Source organism: Bombus fervidus, chromosome 12 (assembly GCF_041682495.2).
Source record: "Bombus fervidus isolate BK054 chromosome 12, iyBomFerv1, whole genome shotgun sequence".
Taxonomy (NCBI): Eukaryota; Metazoa; Arthropoda; class Insecta; order Hymenoptera; family Apidae; genus Bombus; species Bombus fervidus.
Window position 1 is genome coordinate 11,423,571 of NC_091528.1, and position 18,265 is coordinate 11,441,835.

The window sequence follows — 18,265 nt, forward strand, 5'->3', positions numbered from 1 at the left end:
GTATATCGTACACGTTGCGCTTCGTAATCAAAGTGAATCGTATAAAAAATATAAACATCCAGAATGTTCGCGAGTGAAAATACAAAACTGCGAGGAGGAAACTATTAGAATTAATTGTTAAACATTCTACAGATAGATGATAGTCGATATTCGTCAGAGTTAAAGTTAAGTTTATGTCAGCGTCGGCACAACAACCGATCAGATGTCGGATGGAATAACGTCTACTAATGAAATCTCAAATATTAGATGGCATTGTATCTCGTGTTTTGCAAAACCGAGGCTCCCTCCGTTTCCGCCTCTTCTTGCCGCAATTTCTTTCTACGATACGATAAAAGCGATTCTGCGAAATCGGAGCCGCAGAACGCAGCCAGTCCAGATACCGAATCGCCTTCGTTGAGGAGTGTAAAGTTCGATACTCGGTCTCGAATCCCATTCTCTCGTCTTCCCATCGTGCCTGCAATTAAAATTATGCGAAACATCGAAACACGAAGAAGAAATAGAGGTATACTCGACGAAGAGGAAGAAAAAAGGGAAGGAAAAGAAGGCTGTCTCAATTTCTATTCGTCGCGGATGTTCGAAATGGCACAACCGGAAGTCGTCCTGTGTCAGAACATGCCTATTCCATCTACGGGTATTTCCTTTATGGCTGGTCGTTCCCTCCGCCATGGGAACCCATCGGGACCTCGTTCTACACGAATCGAAGAAACGTAAATTCAGAAAAAGAAAATACGGCAATCACCACGACGTTCTATCGTTCCCACATTCTTTTACCCAACGTCGCAACGTCATGTAAAATTTTTATCCTTTTTATCACCACGGTCGACGGAAATATAGCGAAAGAGAACGTCTTGATTGATTTTCGTTTTGGATTTCGTCGTCCGTTGTCCGTTATCCGTTTCGCTTTCGGAGGATTTCGTCGTTTTAAAGAGGAAGAGAAGACCCGCCTTTCTTCGTCGGCGGTAATATACTCTGCGTGACACGAGCAATTCGCGTAGAAGCAAACAATTTCATAAAGGGGTGCGTGCACGGGCAAGCTCGTTAGAAATTATCCAACATCCATCTGTGACACGGCGGTCGTTAGATTTAAAGACCGTTGCATCCAGCTTTTTTTACAAATCGCCTGGCATTAATCTCTTTAGGTTGCGAGCAGCTAATGCAGAGAAAAGACGGATGAACGTTTTCGTCGATAAGACTCGTCGTTGTTTCTTCGCGTGTGCGGGTTTACGTGTGGGAGAAAAAAATGCTGAGAAAAAGGGAATCTGCGGTACCAGGTGTCCAGGAGTCCTCCATTAAAATTTAATTAAATCGATAAACAGATACGTTATCGCGCACCTTATCTATCGACTGCAATTAACCAAGTAGAAGACGCAAACTTGTTGCTTCTATGCCGCCGGTAGACAATTTAGAGAGACAACCTCCCCGAAGATACGAAAAATTGGAAGAATAGATAAAGGAATAAAACGGTGGTAAACGCCGTTTACACAGCTCGTACGTCGATCGTAGGAATCGTTTTATCGTTTCAATCGCATGCAGGTAGAACCGAACTAATAAAAATATGTTAGAATGCTGCTGGTAGAAAAATTCTCACGGGACGTTGGGGGACACCTGCTTTCGTATATTTGCCTCTCGATAGGAAATAGTCTCGTTGTCAGTGCGGCAATTAATAAGGGAGTAATCGACGATCCATTATACTAGAGGCGACTCTTCGCTACGCAAAGTCCTCCCCTTCCGCTTTTAAATTCATTTCCGCCCACGTGTAGTCGATCGAAGACGTCCAACGCTCCAAGACGATGTTAATAAATTATCGTTTTAAATGTATTTCTTATCGTATAGAGTGAAATTTCTTGGAATTCCTTTTGGTCTGGCCTTAAGATCGTATACACGGTATATTTTACGAAAGTATTCGAATATTTATCGCATTGAGATTAATCGATTGTTTAAATACTTTCGTGATTTTTAGATATCTTATTCGAGCTTTACCAACGTGATCATGATACTCGTGCCTCGTTACAGCGCTAATAAAATTTCAGAACGTTTCTTTATAACGAACATGATATATCCATAAAATGTTTCTACAAGTGTTGGAATATTTCCGTAAGCTACCGTAGTTAGGTTTCGCGAGAAGGACTATTACGTTCAAGGAATCTTCAAAAATTTCTCTGACAAAATTTCCCCGTAATTTTCAACGACGTGTCAGCCGAATGACGTAACAGACGCGATATCTCGTGGAAAGCTAGAGAATAATTTCAAAGACGACGAAATAGCCGCTATGAGAACGTGAGACGAACATCACGTGCTCAATTTTCCGAAGACGTCACGTAACACGCGTAGCTTGCCCCGTACCAGCGACCCTTCTGTCCTATTTCAAACCTTCGGAAGCTAATTTCCCTGACAGAGACGTTTCCGTTCGTTTTCCCTCCTTTTCCATCCTGGCCGCAAGCCGGGGAACAAGAGAACTAAATCAATGTAGGACATTTATATTGGCTGGAAATCGCTGACTCTCGCCACTATGGACACCCACCGGGACATATTAAGATTTCTGATCCGGCTTGCCGGCCGTCGGACATTTTTATTATTGCGTGTCCACCGAACCACCCCCGCGAACCTGAGAAATAAAACGTGAATTATTGGCCACGCGGTGTCTTCTCTCTCGCCGCGGTCGATCCGACTTCGACTTTTCGCCTCTATCGTCGCTTCGTCGATTTTTCGATCGAATCGTAACACGAGAGAGAAAGAGAGAGTAAAGTTAGCGTTATTCGAGCAAAGCTAAGTAATTCACCTGGTAATTCGCTAAATTCCGTTACGCGTCACTTTTCAGCCATCTATATTTGAAAATGGAGTGTATTTGACTGGCTTTTAGCGACGCGATAAACGATAAAACACGTCCTGTAGATTGACAGCTTCGCGTGGACTCATAGTCTTTTCTACTTAGACTCTGTGGATGTAAAATACTCATCAAGAGATCTTTTCCATGTACATGTCTCGATACGATCGAAAACGGAGGAAGAAATGGAATTGCGAGAGAGAGAGAGAGAGAGAGAGAGAGAGAGAGAGAGAGAGAGAGAGAGAGAGAGAGAGAGAGAGAGAGAGAGAGAGAGAGAGAGAGAGAGAGAGAGAGAGAGAACCAGCGTGCAACGCCTATGCACGAATGCCACCGGTGGTGTCAAAGCAATTCATTTAAATTAATAGGTCCAGAGGCCGCGCGTTTATCGCGCGATTAGTAGCAGCTTTTTTTTCATGTCCCCACCCAGGGTGGGTGTTCGTATTTGTACTCTCGTTATCGACTGCTGTCACGATAAACCCGATGCTTTTATCGCCTACAATTATATGCCCCGTTCCTCCCTCGCGAGATATGGATGCGTTTTCAACGCTCGCTCTCGAAGATCTTTTGTTCTTAGAACTTCATAGATTTCGCGTTGCGTTTTTCGCTTTTCAAACTATCACGTCGTCGAGTCTAAGAAAAAAATAGTTACCTCGTCATCTCTGCAATTTGCTGCCTTGACTCTTCGATATCGTTCCGAAGCAAACGAACCTAGACGTTTATTGGTTGATACGGTGCAATTATGCAAATTCGCCTTCGAACGAAGCGAGAACTCTTGATAACCCGCGTTATCAAAAGGACGGATCTAAACGCATCTCAGCTTCTTGGTAGCAAATCGTGTTCCGCTATTGGTTCCTATCGGCCCCACTACCCTCTCGGTCAATCGGCGCGCTGACGCGTAGTCAGCTCGCTCGCAGTCTGGCGTAGGCCTTCGCGTGGTCGGTGTCGAGTTGTCTCTTTGTTTCTTTCATTCCCGCCTCTTCTCGTCGCTTCCCAACGTTTGCCATCAAGTTATATTAACGAGTCGAAAACGGAGAACGCGTATCGACGTTTCTTCTAAATATAATCATTTATATACTTTCCGAGAATATGCGGAAACGACGATAAGATTTATTTCACAGCGTGTCGTCAACAGCGTGTTAAACTACACGCCGGGCGTTCAAACGATAGTGGTGATTAAACCCGAAGACCTTGAAACCAGAGTGTACTAATTGTAAATCGCTTTTTCCTTGGCGAGGAGCGCGTGCGTTCGAGTTTCCCCGTGTCCCTTTGAGGAAATTTCGCGAGAAATTTCGCAAGTTGCAAGAAGGCGGAAGTTGCAAGGATTCTTTCGCTGCCCCCAGGAACCGCCGTTAAATTCGGCCTAAACGGCCATAGTCCTCGCGTTAGACCGAAACTTGTCTGTCCCTCTCGTTTTGTCGCGCTTTCGGTGGCACCAGGTGGAGCAGTAGGTGGTGGCAAAGTGGAGGGGCGCGAAGGAGAGAGAAGAAGCAGGGACAAAAGTTTTCGGCGGAACGGCGGCGGGAGAGGAGAGAAGCTTTCGCCGGGAGAATAAGGGAAGCGGCGTGGAATATTTTAACATATATCACGCTGAAATTGGGACGAGGGTATGCTGCCGCGAATCTCTCCTTCTGCGCCACTTTCCACCCCCGTGCGAGCCCTCGCTGGCAAATCGCCGGTTCCCCGCTACGTCGCCGTTATGTTGTCCCATCGCGCGATTTGACTTGCTTTCGAGAGGCTCCCACCATCCCTGACGATATGTTTGTCTACCCTGCTGACTACGGCAGCTACAGAATGGTAAGGGATGGAACGCGAATGATTTTCCGGCCTGGCGTATCTTACCACCAGTAAAATGTATTTGCACGCCATTGTATCTGTTATAGCATTCGATTCGTACCAATTAATTAGGTCCAAGTACAGTGACTACCACCTATAAGCCTTTTACATACTGATTAATTATTTAATCAACCATATTAAATTTAGTATTCTCTGGTAGTACGTACTACCACACGACTATAGAAATTTCATACTACGAAAGTACAATATCGAAGCTGATAAAAATACGCTTCATTGAAAAACAAGGGCATGTGCAAATACTTCTTCTGGCCTGTACACCCACCATTACCCCTTTTCTTTTCTTTATTAATCCTTAAAATATATCATCGAACGGAGTCACGTGTACGCTATCGCATTTGAGTCCAATGTATTTCCTTGCGTTCCAAAAATCGATGAAACAAAGGAAATTCCAGTAAATTAAATTATTCGATATTAGATGAAAAGTGAGAAAGTTATCTCATTGATGATAATTAGAAAAGTACCGTTGTAGTCCTCTATTTAATGTTTAAAATTATCCCTAGCTTTGGAACGCCGAAGAATTCTTTTCCAAGAGCGATCGTTAAAATGTACTTATTACGAGTTTCTAATTTAGTTTCTACTAATTATTCGTAAGAACACGTCAAGCTGTAATCGGCGCATAACGCGAGTCAGAGGACGAATTACATTTTGACGAGTATATTTCATAACAATCCCTCTATGCTTTTTATTCAAAATTGATAACCTCTGTCGTTGTTTTCGTTGCAGTATGGCTCGGATGAATTCGGTCAGGACTCTCCACGATACACCTCCCCCAAGGCTGCGGCCCTCTACGCAGATCCCTATTATATCGGTAAGTTATCCAGTCTTTTCATTCCTACCTTAATAAATATCGTAACTTTCACGATAGCAAAAGAATAACGCGATATAACGGTAGACGAGTCGCAAGAGTCGCAAAAATACAGACACGACGTTAACTTGAAATTCATGCGGGGAAAAAGTATTACGAACAAAAAGGAAAAGTCGTTCTATCCTCGTTACCGTGTTCTCTTAAATTGGTATCGATCGTGAGTCGAAAATCTAGGCCGCTCGTTACCGGACACAACTAAAAGTAACATCGAGCCGGTTCCGTTGGATCGATCGATCGATCGATCGTTGTCTAACGATCGACCGAGGCCTGGATCCAGCCTGTCGGTTCTCCCTCGTTCGCGTACACGTACACGTTGATCCGACGTGCACGCATCTATATCAGCTGGAAATCGCGTAACGATTCAAACGAACGATAAAAGGGACTTTACGATCGCAGTAATATTCAACTGTTTAGCGTTGGCTCGTAAAATTCGTCGCTCTGCCTGTCGCGCGTAAAAACAATAACAATTTCTCTTTATTTGTTCGAACAGCGTTGCGTCCGACTCGTTCCGCGCTGAAATTCGCGGCTACGCGGGACGAGAGGAAAAAGTCGCCCGTGGAAAAGCCGCGACGGCGCGTTTCGCCAGTCAACTTTATACGATGCCTCGCGCTGCTGAGATGTCGTGCAACGCGATTAATTCTGCCACGTTTTTTCGGTTTTCGATCGAATCGTATTTCTCTCTTCTCGTATTTCTCCTCTAGAAAATTTCCAAACATCGAGCAAGATAAGAAAGAATCGTCAACGAAATGCGCGATTTCCCGTTCCAATCTTATGCTAACGATCTTTCTTCCTTTCTTTTTCTTTCTTTTTCGTTTTTAAAGTTGTTTCCTCGGTTGGAAAGAAAATGTGACTTATCGTGTTCTTCTTCTTCCGTGTTCTACAGTCTTCTTAAAACATAAGAAATCTTTTTTCGCGACTAACTTAAAAGCTTAAGGTACAAGTAAAAAGTTCAAGGTGTCCGTAACAGAGTTAATGCGCGGAATCTCTGTCTCTCTCTCTCTCTTCCATTTTCTCTTTCAGTCGCTGTCAACGTTATCATTCGTGATCTTGACCGCGCTCCATTTAACCGCGGATCCTGATATTTTCGAAACGAAGTCAGAAAATTTACAAACACGTCACCCAGCTCGAGATTAACGAAGGCGAGCATCCGCGCGTAATTCACCGATCGATACGAGAGCTTTGTTCTGGCTTCTATAAATTCCACAAAGTCTTGCGAAATTCGAAGAATCGTTTCGCCGTTAGCCGCGGTATTTTTCGAGGCAGTTCTCTCCGAGAGAGAAAACCGGGAAGGTCGTCGAGCGCATCCGAAGTTTCCCGGATGGATTACCGAGGCGGTAAATCAATAAGATCGGTAAAGTTTCCGAGTAAAGTTGTTATTAAAGATCAGAGGGTAAGGAGGCTCGTTGGCCGGCTTCTCGAATACGTTCTCGGCTCGTGACACCCGGTAAGCGAGCGGAATACCTTATAAATGGGGAGGAGAAGGGCGAACGAAAAAGTTTTATCAGACATCGAATGCCAGTAGTTGGTAGGAACGGACGAGTAGTTTGGCTTAGTTTCAGTTCCCCCGTCGTGGAAACTCTGGCCACGGAATTATATCAAGCAAAAGTATCAAGAAATACGTTCCCGAAGCTTATTGCTGTTGTTTTCAACTGAAATAATGGCCCGTGTCGTCGTGCCGCCTATTGCCCTTTCTAACGGGTGTTCAAAGACGACCAACAAGTTCCATCATCCGATAAAAAATCTCGTTCAGTTTTTCTCTTCGTCGAACAACATTTCTTTTTTTCCAGTCAGAAAATCCCATTTCATAGAACCTTCGATTTAAAAGAATTTCAATTTTAGGTGATTTTCATCCTGACAATTTTCCAGTGGTTTTTGGGATATGTAAATGTACCTAAAAAAAAGCAGATATAAAGATTTCTCTTGAGAATAGCATAGGGACGCTCGGGGTACTTACCTGCTGGTCTCGTGCAAGCGTAACTCGTACCGGTGTGATAATTGGCGCAAATTATTACCAGGAAACCGATTAGTCGACGATATTGACTTTTTGAGTAAGAAAAAATTACCGTATACGGGTTTACGGTTGCGTCGTACATTGACTACACAGTCACAGTGCAGTCGTGTTTTAAACTCTTTCCGCAAATAAGGAGTAATGTTCGCGATTCGGTTTCCGGGCAAGCGAAATAGCGAGCGAATCGTTTGCATCCGCACGCTTTCGACCTCGCTCATGGTAGTAATGCAACAAATAGTAGCACGTGGCGTTCAGTGTCCAGGGCATGTCGCGCATGTGCTCGAATAATGTTCCTCGTCTAATCAGATTAAAAGACACGTATAGAGCTGGACATGAAACCCCGCGGAAAAAATACGGCTCTATATATAGTTCATTATTCACGATAGAAATATTATTATAAAGGTGGACACGCGTATCGGACGAAACTTTCATAACGTGTAATGCGTCTCTTCTCATAAGTGCTATTTTTTATATACCAAAGAATTATCTAAATCCCGTAAACGAATAAATCGACAAAATACCCTAGCCCGTAGCTTATTGTAAACGAGTGTTTTCTTTGTGTTCTAGATGGGAACGCTGCAGGAACGGGTCCAGGGGATCCATGGACGGGAGGCGGCGGCGGTGTCCAGCCTCCGTACAGCGGCTACGCACCCCCTCACCTGGCCCAACCAGCCTATCCCATGCACCTACCCCACGACCCCATGGTAAGCGACTTCTTTCTTCTCTCCGTGCTTTTCTTTCTCTCGCTCGTACGCACGTCGTTTTCGTTCGTCGATCGATCACGCGTGACTGAGCTCGTTTCTTCGGACTTGACATCCCGGTAACTTCACGATAGACAGGAGAGCAACTTCCCCCAAAAATTCTGTTCTGGGGTCGACCAACCGACGTCGACCGATTCGTCGTTAGAAGATTAAAATCTTCGAACCTAATCTTCGTCCTTTCGAAGATCGATGCCTCTCGAAATGCTAAGCTTTTGCCTCGTTTACTCGAGAAAAAGAATCCTCGCGGTTGCTTCGTACTTGTTAATAACGCCGCCACGTCACGAATTTCTTGGCTCTGCAACTTTCCGGAATGTTCGTCGATATATTTTCATCGCGGAGGTCGCGGAACGAGGGAAAACTTGCCGGTGAAAAATTGCAATCTCCCGGTTAGGCGTTCCGCTGCAGCGCCATAAATTCAGCCGGTTCGCAGCCATTTTTCCAATTCCTCTCCTTCGAAGACGTTCGACTCGTTCGACATTGTCAGAGCGAAGACTAGCCTATCGACGCTGACCTTAATCCTTTACATCCAACGTGATCTAGATCTTAGAACGCATACGCGAACGCCGAACTTTTGTTTCGTTCTCTTCTGCTTTTCGTTCGATCTCGGAGTCATCGATCACCACGTCGCCTGATGCTCTGCCGATTCGTTGCGCAGATCCAAAGTAGTTGAGAAACACTGTTGACAGTGCTCCGTGTACTCGGAGCAACGTCAAATGACTCACTGGCTTCTATATATAGAACGACTCTCCCGCTACTCGGTGTTTCTAGTCAAGTGCAGCCTTCGTTTGATTTACGCCGTTCATGGTTACCACGAAATCCTCCTGTTCGCGGCACCCCGGATTCTCCTCCCACGTTCCTCTGCCTCCTTCGAACCCGTTCAACGCATCGACTCTCCGCGAGTCTCTAATTGGTCCCGGACTCGAATCGAATTCGAATGGAGATGAGAGCTTCTAAGATTATCGCGTGCCATCTTTAGCTACTTTTGATCGCTAAAACGGCTGCGAGATAGTTCGGTAGAATTCGTCGACAGACACGAAAGAAGCATCCTGAACCGGGTCGTCGAAAAGAGAGAACGCCGCATAGTTTATGCACGAACGTTTTACAAAGACGCGCTCGACGCGTCCACGCGACTCGAGACATCTCCGGCCGAAAGGTTAAACATTTACGATCCCGGTTTAACGATCCCTGTTTCCAAGAATCTGTCCCCCGCAGCAACGAAGGAACCCTTTGGTCGAAAGCCGGGTTCATCGCGTTTCCCAGTTCTCGATGACCTGCTGCTGGACGCCGAGGAGCACGGGAGAAACACGAGAGAGCGCGATACTCGCCGTTAGTTATCGCCTCGTTCTTTCCTTCGTACAGCGAACAATTAACTGTGTTTCTCGATCGTGAAATTGAGCGAGGGTAGCGTGCAAACTCCCTCTAATTTGTTGATAAATACGCTTCGTTGTTGAGCCGGAGACGATGACTTAAAATTAGACGTTTTACGAGCGAGCTTCAGTAGGTGCGAGCGAGGGCTACGCGCCACTAAGCGTATCCGATATCAAAGCCGTTCTGGTCCGGCCCATTATGTACCAGACTTGGATTCAAAAGGTCGAACGAGTCGTCAGTCAGCTAACAACCATTCCACGTCTCGTACCGTTCTCGCGGAGATGTCTTTGTCCCTGTCGTCAGCGACGATTATTTGGAACCATTTGTTCCGATGGCGGTCCGTCTGGCAAATTTTCCACGTTTCAACGAATATTTCCTGCAACCTATATAATTGAATTTGTTAATAATTGCAGGCATACTCGGCCATGTCACCGAACGGAGAACCGGCAGCGCCAATTCTCGGCTCGGCGGTGACCAGTGCGGCCTCGCTGCCACCAATGTCGACATTCCGGGGTAGCGGCGCAGTTGCGGCAAATAGTGGAACCGGTGCACCATCCCCGGCATCGTTGCAATATAGTCATAGTCCTGGTGCACCGACTACCGCACCCTCCGCCCCCAACTCTGCACCCACGACGAACAGACAACCTGCTACGGGGGACAACCTCGGCATTTCTATCTCGGTACTATGCAGAGCTGAAAAGAAAACTAACAGTACTTCGTTCGCGCCATTCTTCAGGCGACGCAATTAGTAAATGTGACCGTTTCAAAATCATAAAAAGAGAGAGAGAGAGAGAGGGAGAGAGAGAGAGAGAGAGAGAGAGAGAGAGAGAGAGAGAGAGGAAAGAAAGAAGTAGGCTACAAACGAAAATGCATGCGAGATCGAAACGGGCCTTCTTTGCAACTTTGCGCAGTACCTGTTGTAATAGAAAGATCTGTTTAACCTGCTTTTTCTATTGTTTTCAAGCAGATTAACCCCACGAACCAATCAGTATCGAGTTATAGCAGCAACCCATCCACACCGGTCAGTTCGCCACCACCCTTGACTGGTTCAGCGCCAGGTTGGGTACCAGGTGCTGCACCAGTTTCTCCACATTTCACGGCGGATCCCAACCGTGGAACCATTCACATGGTATGCATCAAAGCTTCGCTGTTAACAGTTTCCTTTTTTTTTTTCTTTTTTTTTTTTCAATTTGTTTCTTTCGAATATACTTATCTACCATTATTTCACCCGACACTTCCAACGAGACCGAATTTGATTGTTTGTTGGAGAAACACACGCTCGGTGCCGAGTTTATTGGTGAACTAGATTTCAACGTGGATCTCGTTGGAAAGTGACGGGTGCATCTCTGAACGCAGACACGCTTCATCACCGTTTCGACGCGCTTTAGAAACAGGTCAAGGACGTTCGTAACAGAAACCTCTCGTGCTCGTTCACTTCTCTTACGATATTTTATCGTCTGCACTATGGTGACTCGTTGAGAGTACACCCGTTGTTACACGCACTGACTTTATTTCTGCTCGGGGGAGGATCGGAATGCTTCAATCGAGAGCGTTAGAACAGAGACAACGAGCGAATTAAGAAAGTCACTTTTATTTTTCTTTTTTATTTTTTCTTTCGTTGTTAGATTCTGCCCTCCGTTGCGCACTTTCGATCATTCGCACAAAGTAGCATGCACTCGACGCACCGACAATTCATCTCGCGTGTTTTGTCCACGTTGCAGACCACTTTATTATCCTCCCCCTGTTCAGTTATATTCAAGTCGATCATCTGGCATATTTCATTTTTACATATTACTTTTTTTTTTTCTTTTTGACCTTCGTTTATCCCTTTTGTTTGTTGTGAACGCTGTGTTGACTTGGTTGTTCTCTTTTTTTTTTTGGTTTTGTTGTTGCGTTGGTGTTGTGTGTGAAGCCGGCGCCTGAACAGCAGAGGCTAGACGATGCCATCGGCTTTCTTCGCGACCATGCCGAGGTGAGGACTGCCGATTTTTAGTTTTTTTTTTTCTCCCCCTTCTTGTTTGTTCTTGTTTCTGATCCTCTCTCACCAACTCATTCGTAATACACCACTTTTCTGCATGAACTTCGACACACGGTACGGAATTTACGACGCGCGAACGACACACCGCGAATATCGACGTTCGATCTAACGAATGTGACGTTCCTGGCGAGACATCGAGTACTTCTTTCTTACTCGCATATTAATCACGAGTCACGTTAATTCTCACATTGTTCAAACAATTTCTTATTGATAAAAAGAGACGAGATTTGCACTGTGAGAATTAATGGCATGTCGAATTTCCGTCACTCTCATCAGTTTCCATCACATCGACTTTTAAACAGAATCCTGTCTCATCTCATACACACGCTTTCCATCATCTTGGAAGTATGTTTAATCCACTGTACCAGCGTCAGAGATACCTCGACGATACGTTGAATTTAACGATCGAGCAGCGATTAGCGTTGTATCATTGACGCTGGTATCTTTGGTGATTTGAAAGAAATGTCAAACAGCCGTGTAATCGAGTCGAATTTCGGATATTCTGTTGGTACAGGGTACGCGGATGGAGGAACGATTGGACGATGCCATAAACGTGTTGAGGAATCACGCGGAGAGCCAATTGGGTCTTCATTTGGGTCCCGTTGCTCCACACGGTTCCATCTATTCCCATACATCACCACCTCAACTAGACCATTTGGTAAGATCTCTATTCGTCCAAGCGATTGAGGAAATTTTTGGAAAAAGGTTGCAACACCCATAAGACAAGTGGCGAGTCGAGCAAATTTCCTTGAAAATTTTACTTCTATGTTCTTAATATTAGCTCTACCGTTACCAGTTTGAATCGATGATTGAAATGGATCTCAAAGAATTTCTATTCCTTTTCTAATATATTCACGAAATGAATGAAAACTTTGTGATAATTGAAAATAAATCGATACTTTATAAGAATTCAGTTATTTAAGTAGAAAATATACTTGGCATCTACTTAACTAGATATCTGTACAAACTTATATCCTTAACACAATTAGACAAAAGCTGCAGCCTAAGCAGAAATTTGTTTCGCTTGGCAAATATTACAACTATACCATTTCGGGTGTTTTATATATTTCTGCGCGTTATTATAATTTTGTATTTGCATTTTGTTACTTTTAAATCTCTCGCAACCGCATAAAAATTCGTAGCCTATATACAGAATGTTAAAAATATATTTATGAGACGCAATTCTAGAAGAACGAAGATCTTTCAAATTGTTTCTTAAAAAGTTCCTCAATTCGTATTTATTTAAAAAACACGTCGAAAAGAAGTCAATAATGATCTCTTGTCCACAGACGAGTCCTCATCCTGCGGTAACAGTAACGCAACCTCAGGGCTCCTACTCTGGTCTGACGCCCACACCCGACACGGACGGTTCCATCAAAATCGAAAGGTTACCTGTGACGAATGCCAGTAAGTTTCAACTTATCCTGCCCTCCAATTTTTCACCTTCCAAGAGCTTCGTGGAATAGAGATAAATGAGAAAGATTGGTTTAACGAGGTAGGAAAAATGTTCGTTTAAAGATGGCGAAAGACAAGTGTCAACGAGCCTTGACAATAGCTAATCGGAATGGCTGCGTCGTTCTATTCTCGGCGTCGCATCATCGAATAAATGCTTTTTTCCCACGAGTTACAGTGCAATGACGAGAGAAAGAGAGAGAGAGAGAGAGAGAGAGAGAGAGAGAGAGGAGAGGAGATGAGGAGAGGAGGAGGAGTACCCAGGTGTTCTACGTTAGAGTTAGAGCCCGATAAGGAAACATTAGATAAATCGCGCGAATGCATCGTGGTCGTGCCTTTATTCTTCTCGGAGACCTCTGTCTCCGGCATTGTGTCTTCGTTGCTCTTTGTTTCTGTTTCTGTCATGCGTTCCTCTTACCGGTGAACGTTCGTAATCCTTCTCTCGGTGCTCGCCTAATGCAATGCACAAGTTCTCCAAGGGTCCTTTACGAAGAAACGCTCTTTTCTCCATCGACGACCATTTTTGGCGATTGGAATTCGGAGCGCACGATCAGGATTCTCCTTCTGGTTACATGGAACTTCGTACAATCGTCTTTCCAATTGCTTCTTTTTCCTTTCCTTTTTTTCGTTCCTCCTCACTTTTTTTTTTTTTTTTTTTTTTTTTGTCACTCTTTCGACGAGAGGAAAAAAAAAACGTTGGCGATGCTTTCACCGGCTCTCATCGATAGAGAGCAAGCATAGTAGTGTCTCGGCCGTGTTTCCAGGGAAAAACGCAGTCGCGGACCTTTGCACACAATCACGGAACTGATTTATCTAGCGCGATTCTCGGCGACTTTCATAGAAACGCAGCGCACGAGTTAAATACATTCGCGAAACGCAGCGAATTGTCAGGCGAGTGCAGCGTTTAAGGAGATGGTTGAATCAGTGTATCGAGCGTGCACGTAAAGCGCTTCCTGCTCCTAATTGGACACTTTTCACGGTTTCGTGACTAAGCGGTCTGTCCAAAGCTCGAGTATAATATCGGGATCCTGGTATCGCCGTACACAGCGAAGGTCATCATACTTCCGGGTGAGTTCTGGCTGCATTTTTTCCACCGTTCTTGTAGCTCGACAATACTTGGATCGATTTCTGGACAATCGAAACGGTTTCATTCATCGTCAACGTCGAGTCGATGAATGAGAAGGATTTGATAGGACAAGTAAATGCGAGTTTTCTCTATTTCACGAATGCTGATTGATGCAGAGGAAAGGGTAGGAATATCAGATATATTTATATTTTACTTTTGATCTAGTTTCAAACAAAGAAAAAAAGAGAGAGAGAGATAGAAAGAAAGCGAACTTAACAAAAATTGTATCGCATATGCAATTACTGTAATTTTAATAAAAGAACGGCAAGAGGTCAATAGCTGCCGTGGAGGGCATTGTAATTGAACAGCAGGCGAAAAGAACACGACGAATCCATTTTTTCTCAGCGCTCGATAAGATTGTTGGGAAAGGAACAAGTTCTTAGATTCAGAAATTTTATAAGATTCCTAATAATACCATGCAATTTCGTAAACGATTAAGCGAAGAATCATTGTGAAATGTTTAGTAGGGTGTAAAAATACACGCGGAGACCATAGGGATAAACAAGATAAATCCTACTTCTGATGAAAAGAAGGAAACAACCAGTTAGATCCAAAGGCGTAAACATTTAAAAAATATGTGATACATCTGTGAAAACGTATATTTAGTCTCGAAAGCAAATAAAAAGAAAGATTTAGAATTATGAGATTGGTTAACAGCATGTGGAATTTTAAAATTATCGTCACGTAATTTGCCGTACTTCTTTTTCCTATGGTCTTCATATTTAACCCTGCAACGCGAAATAAAATTCTATCTACTTGCTCCTACTCGCTAACGTTGCTGGAATCGTTTATTTTCTTATCGTGTTCCGTGCCTGTGGTCTTCGGCTATAATCTCTAATAATTGATCTCTAAACATCTTTAAAGATATCGAAATTATGCAGCGATCGAAACGCTAGTATCTTGAAATTAGCGTCTTAGAGTGAAATAGATGAAAATCTTAGTATCTCATATACCAGCCCTCTCCTCTATTATAATACTATGACTGTGTTTTTGGAAATGTAAATTGACGGTATTAATAATGAGCAGAATACGTCTCCTTAGAAAAGAGAAAGGACCCGCCGGATAGTAGCGGCGGCGAGACAAAACCTTCGAGCAGCGAGCTTGCAGCAGCGGGTGTGATCTCTACGTCTCAAGGAAAAGGGACGAAGAGATCGCGTAGATAGTAAGTATATCTTGGATGTGTACACTTGTCTGAGATTGAGGCGCAACGATATCGATCATAGAACGACAGTAGTGAAACATCGAGCCGAGTAGAGGCAATCAGTCGTGATCAGATCTTGATCCAAACGCAGCTTTACCATGCCGAATATATCTCGGTAGAATAAGACCTGTGCATTCTACGAAGAGAAATTGCGCGTCTTATAACAAAGTATAAAAGCGTAATAGACTGCAACTTCGAGATGGTAACGCTGTGATGGACTAATTATACATCAATCGACGATACGCCAACGAGAGGCCGATCTCTCGTTCTTCTCGTGCAATGTAGACTTGTAACTAATCGATTATATTCAAACAACCGTTGTTCGAGTGCTGACGAAGACTGCGACGATCCCAGCACCAAAGCGGTGCGCGAAAAGGAACGTCGCCAGGCCAACAACGTGCGTGAAAGGTTAGTGAACACGCGCAGTAAGCTCTCCCGTTGTTATTTCCTCAAAGTTCTTCCATTCATCCGGAATCCTCTTTTTTGCATCCTGTACCCTCCTCCTCTCGTATGCATGCCCCAAATCAAACAGAAGAAAAAAGAAAAAATAAAAGAAGTAAAAGAACGCGCAGTTGTAATTATCAAGATCTCGATGGCATGCTTACGCTCTTTCCAACGCAAGGCCCGTGTTCTAGCGTGACAATTAAAATGTTTCTGGTTAAGGACAGAAATGATACGAGATCAGGCGAGAGATCCACAGTTCTCGTGCTCGCCTCTCAATCAGTTTCATTTTAATTCAGCTGCGATTCGGTCCCCCCAGGCATGCTATCTATCTATCTATCTATCACCCCCCTTTTTTTCTTTTTTTTTTTTTTTTTTTTTTTTTTATAGATCAAAGCACATTTCTACGCTCTGCATTATTACTTGAACGTTGTTGCATCGAGTTCTACGCTCTTTATATCGTATCATCTATCGGGAATCCTTCTGTTGCATTGTTATAAATGATTTCTCGTACGAGTTGGACAAAAGTAACGAACAAAGATCCTCTTGTGTATAATGCAGATTCGTTTCTTTCAGAATCGACATCGTTCGAAGATCACCCTTTTTTCCTTTTCAATCTCTATCCTCTGTGATCACACACTGTACCATCCTTTCCTTAGAAATCATCTGATTCTAAATGTTCTAGGTAACAGCACGAACTCAGCTCTGCGCGTTAAATCCGCATCTTTCTCTCCGCGCGATTCTTTACCACTGGTTTGTTCTCTGTGCAAAGAATACGGGCCTTCGAGAATGGAAACCTGATTTCTGTCCATAACCACAAGTCGATCAGATAGCTCTGCGCGTGTTCAGCCAACAAAAATCGTTTCGTATCGCAGTCGTACAGATTCGTCCGAGAAATCAAGAATTGAGATTTCCTCGTAGAAATTATTTTTATTCCTTTTCGATCGCTCTGTTGGTATCAGTTTTTCCTGGCTAATTGAAAATCGTCGATTTCACTGCTGTCGAAATCATGCGCTCGATCTAGGACACAATGTCTCGCCCACGTCAGGTGATTAATTGAGTATTGTTATTGCGCAACTGTTGTTCGAGCGCCGAAGACGAGGATGATGATCCCGACGTAAAGGCGCAAAGGGAGAAAGAGAGGCGGCAGGCTAATAATGCTAGGGAAAGGTAAGAGAATCGACGAAATCGTGCAGTGAATTCCTCGTGAAATATCGCGTCAAGCGATCCGAGGACAGTTTGGCCCGTATTCTATGTATATGTGAAGCAAAAAAGCGATCGTAATACCGTGTTCTGTTCGTAAACCAAAGTTTCGCGTGGATCTTCCGAATAGTCAGGCTCTCGTGCTATTATGTAGAAAGATCTTTGTCCTTTTAGAAATGACTCTCTTGCGTCTTCTTTTCCTACTAGTTTAAAAGATTCGGCTATAACAACGATAAATCTTATCGTAGAGAGACAAACTTCAACCGAATGATTAACCCTTAAAGGCAATCGCGAGTGAAATTTCATTCCATGCGTATTTTCGCTTAATTATTTCGCAATAAAATATTATCTCGGTGTATCGCATAATCGCTGTGAATGGTAAAGTTTTAACTTTTCATCGAATATCGGGTGTAATAATAACGACGATAATGATAACACGATTGATTTTATTGGTTTTTTCAAAAAGTACGAAAGATGTTCCGACATGACATTTCCTTCCTGTAACGATAGCTTTTGAGAACAAGCTATGTATTAATGATATTAATTTCAATGTCGAACGTAAAGCGGAAATACATAAAAGAATAGAAATACTTCAGCGCGTTTGCCAAGGGTTGACGCATTGTAGTTTATGCAATGTTACTTGATAAACACGACAGAAATCATTCTCAAAAGAAAAAGTATTAATGTCAAAGCTTAGCGTTGCATTACGAGCTAACTGATGTGCTGTAATCGAGATTTGTTCCTTCAGGATACGTATCAGAGATATAAACGAGGCTCTGAAAGAACTTGGTAGAATGTGTATGACACATCTAAAGACGGACAAACCTCAGACGAAACTCGGTATCCTCAACATGGCTGTTGAAGTGATCATGACGCTGGAGCAACAAGTTAGAGGTAGGTTCAGGGAGTTGTAGATTACTAGAAGAAAAGAGAGAAAGCAAGATTTAAACGAATTTCTTTCGATGTTGCAGAACGAAACCTGAATCCAAAGGCAGCGTGCTTGAAGAGGAGGGAAGAAGAGAAGGCAGAGGATGGGCCTCACCCTCATCCTCTTCCCCACGCGCATTCTCAGCGACTTTTCTCCGCGATGCCTGTAAATATTTTTTCATTAAGCATTAAGGTGG

The 18,265-nt window shown here is 43.7% G+C and overlaps 1 protein-coding gene and 1 long non-coding RNA gene across 16 annotated transcripts in view; one reads left to right on the forward strand and one right to left on the reverse strand.

The window, feature by feature from the left end:
- The window catches only part of LOC139992617 (protein daughterless), a 358,939-nt gene that overhangs the window by 88,793 nt on the left and 251,881 nt on the right, over positions 1–18,265 (forward strand). For 4 of the 15 annotated variants that reach the window (XM_072013599.1, XM_072013614.1, XM_072013613.1 and 1 more), the window contains 11 exons: positions 5,402–5,486; positions 8,119–8,255; positions 10,094–10,360; positions 10,645–10,809; positions 11,593–11,659; positions 12,231–12,376; positions 13,008–13,125; positions 15,323–15,458; positions 15,816–15,905; positions 17,890–18,035; positions 18,113–18,234. In XM_072013599.1, coding sequence (XP_071869700.1) covers positions 5,402–5,486; positions 8,119–8,255; positions 10,094–10,360; positions 10,645–10,809; positions 11,593–11,659; positions 12,231–12,376; positions 13,008–13,125; positions 15,323–15,458; positions 15,816–15,905; positions 17,890–18,035; positions 18,113–18,234 — 1,479 coding nt within the window. Of the gene's footprint in view, positions 1–5,401; positions 5,487–8,118; positions 8,256–10,093; positions 10,361–10,644; positions 10,810–11,592; positions 11,660–12,221; positions 12,377–13,007; positions 13,126–15,322; positions 15,459–15,815; positions 15,906–17,018; positions 17,109–17,889; positions 18,036–18,112; positions 18,235–18,265 lie in introns of all 15 variants that reach the window. The other 11 variants (XM_072013600.1, XM_072013602.1, XM_072013604.1 and 8 more) reach the window with 11 other exon arrangements.
- Positions 11,463–12,364, reverse strand: LOC139992633 (uncharacterized). Its single transcript, XR_011801167.1, has 2 exons — positions 12,231–12,364; positions 11,463–11,659 (listed from the first exon to the last, which is right to left on the reverse strand). It is a non-coding gene; the product is annotated as an uncharacterized lncRNA (long non-coding RNA).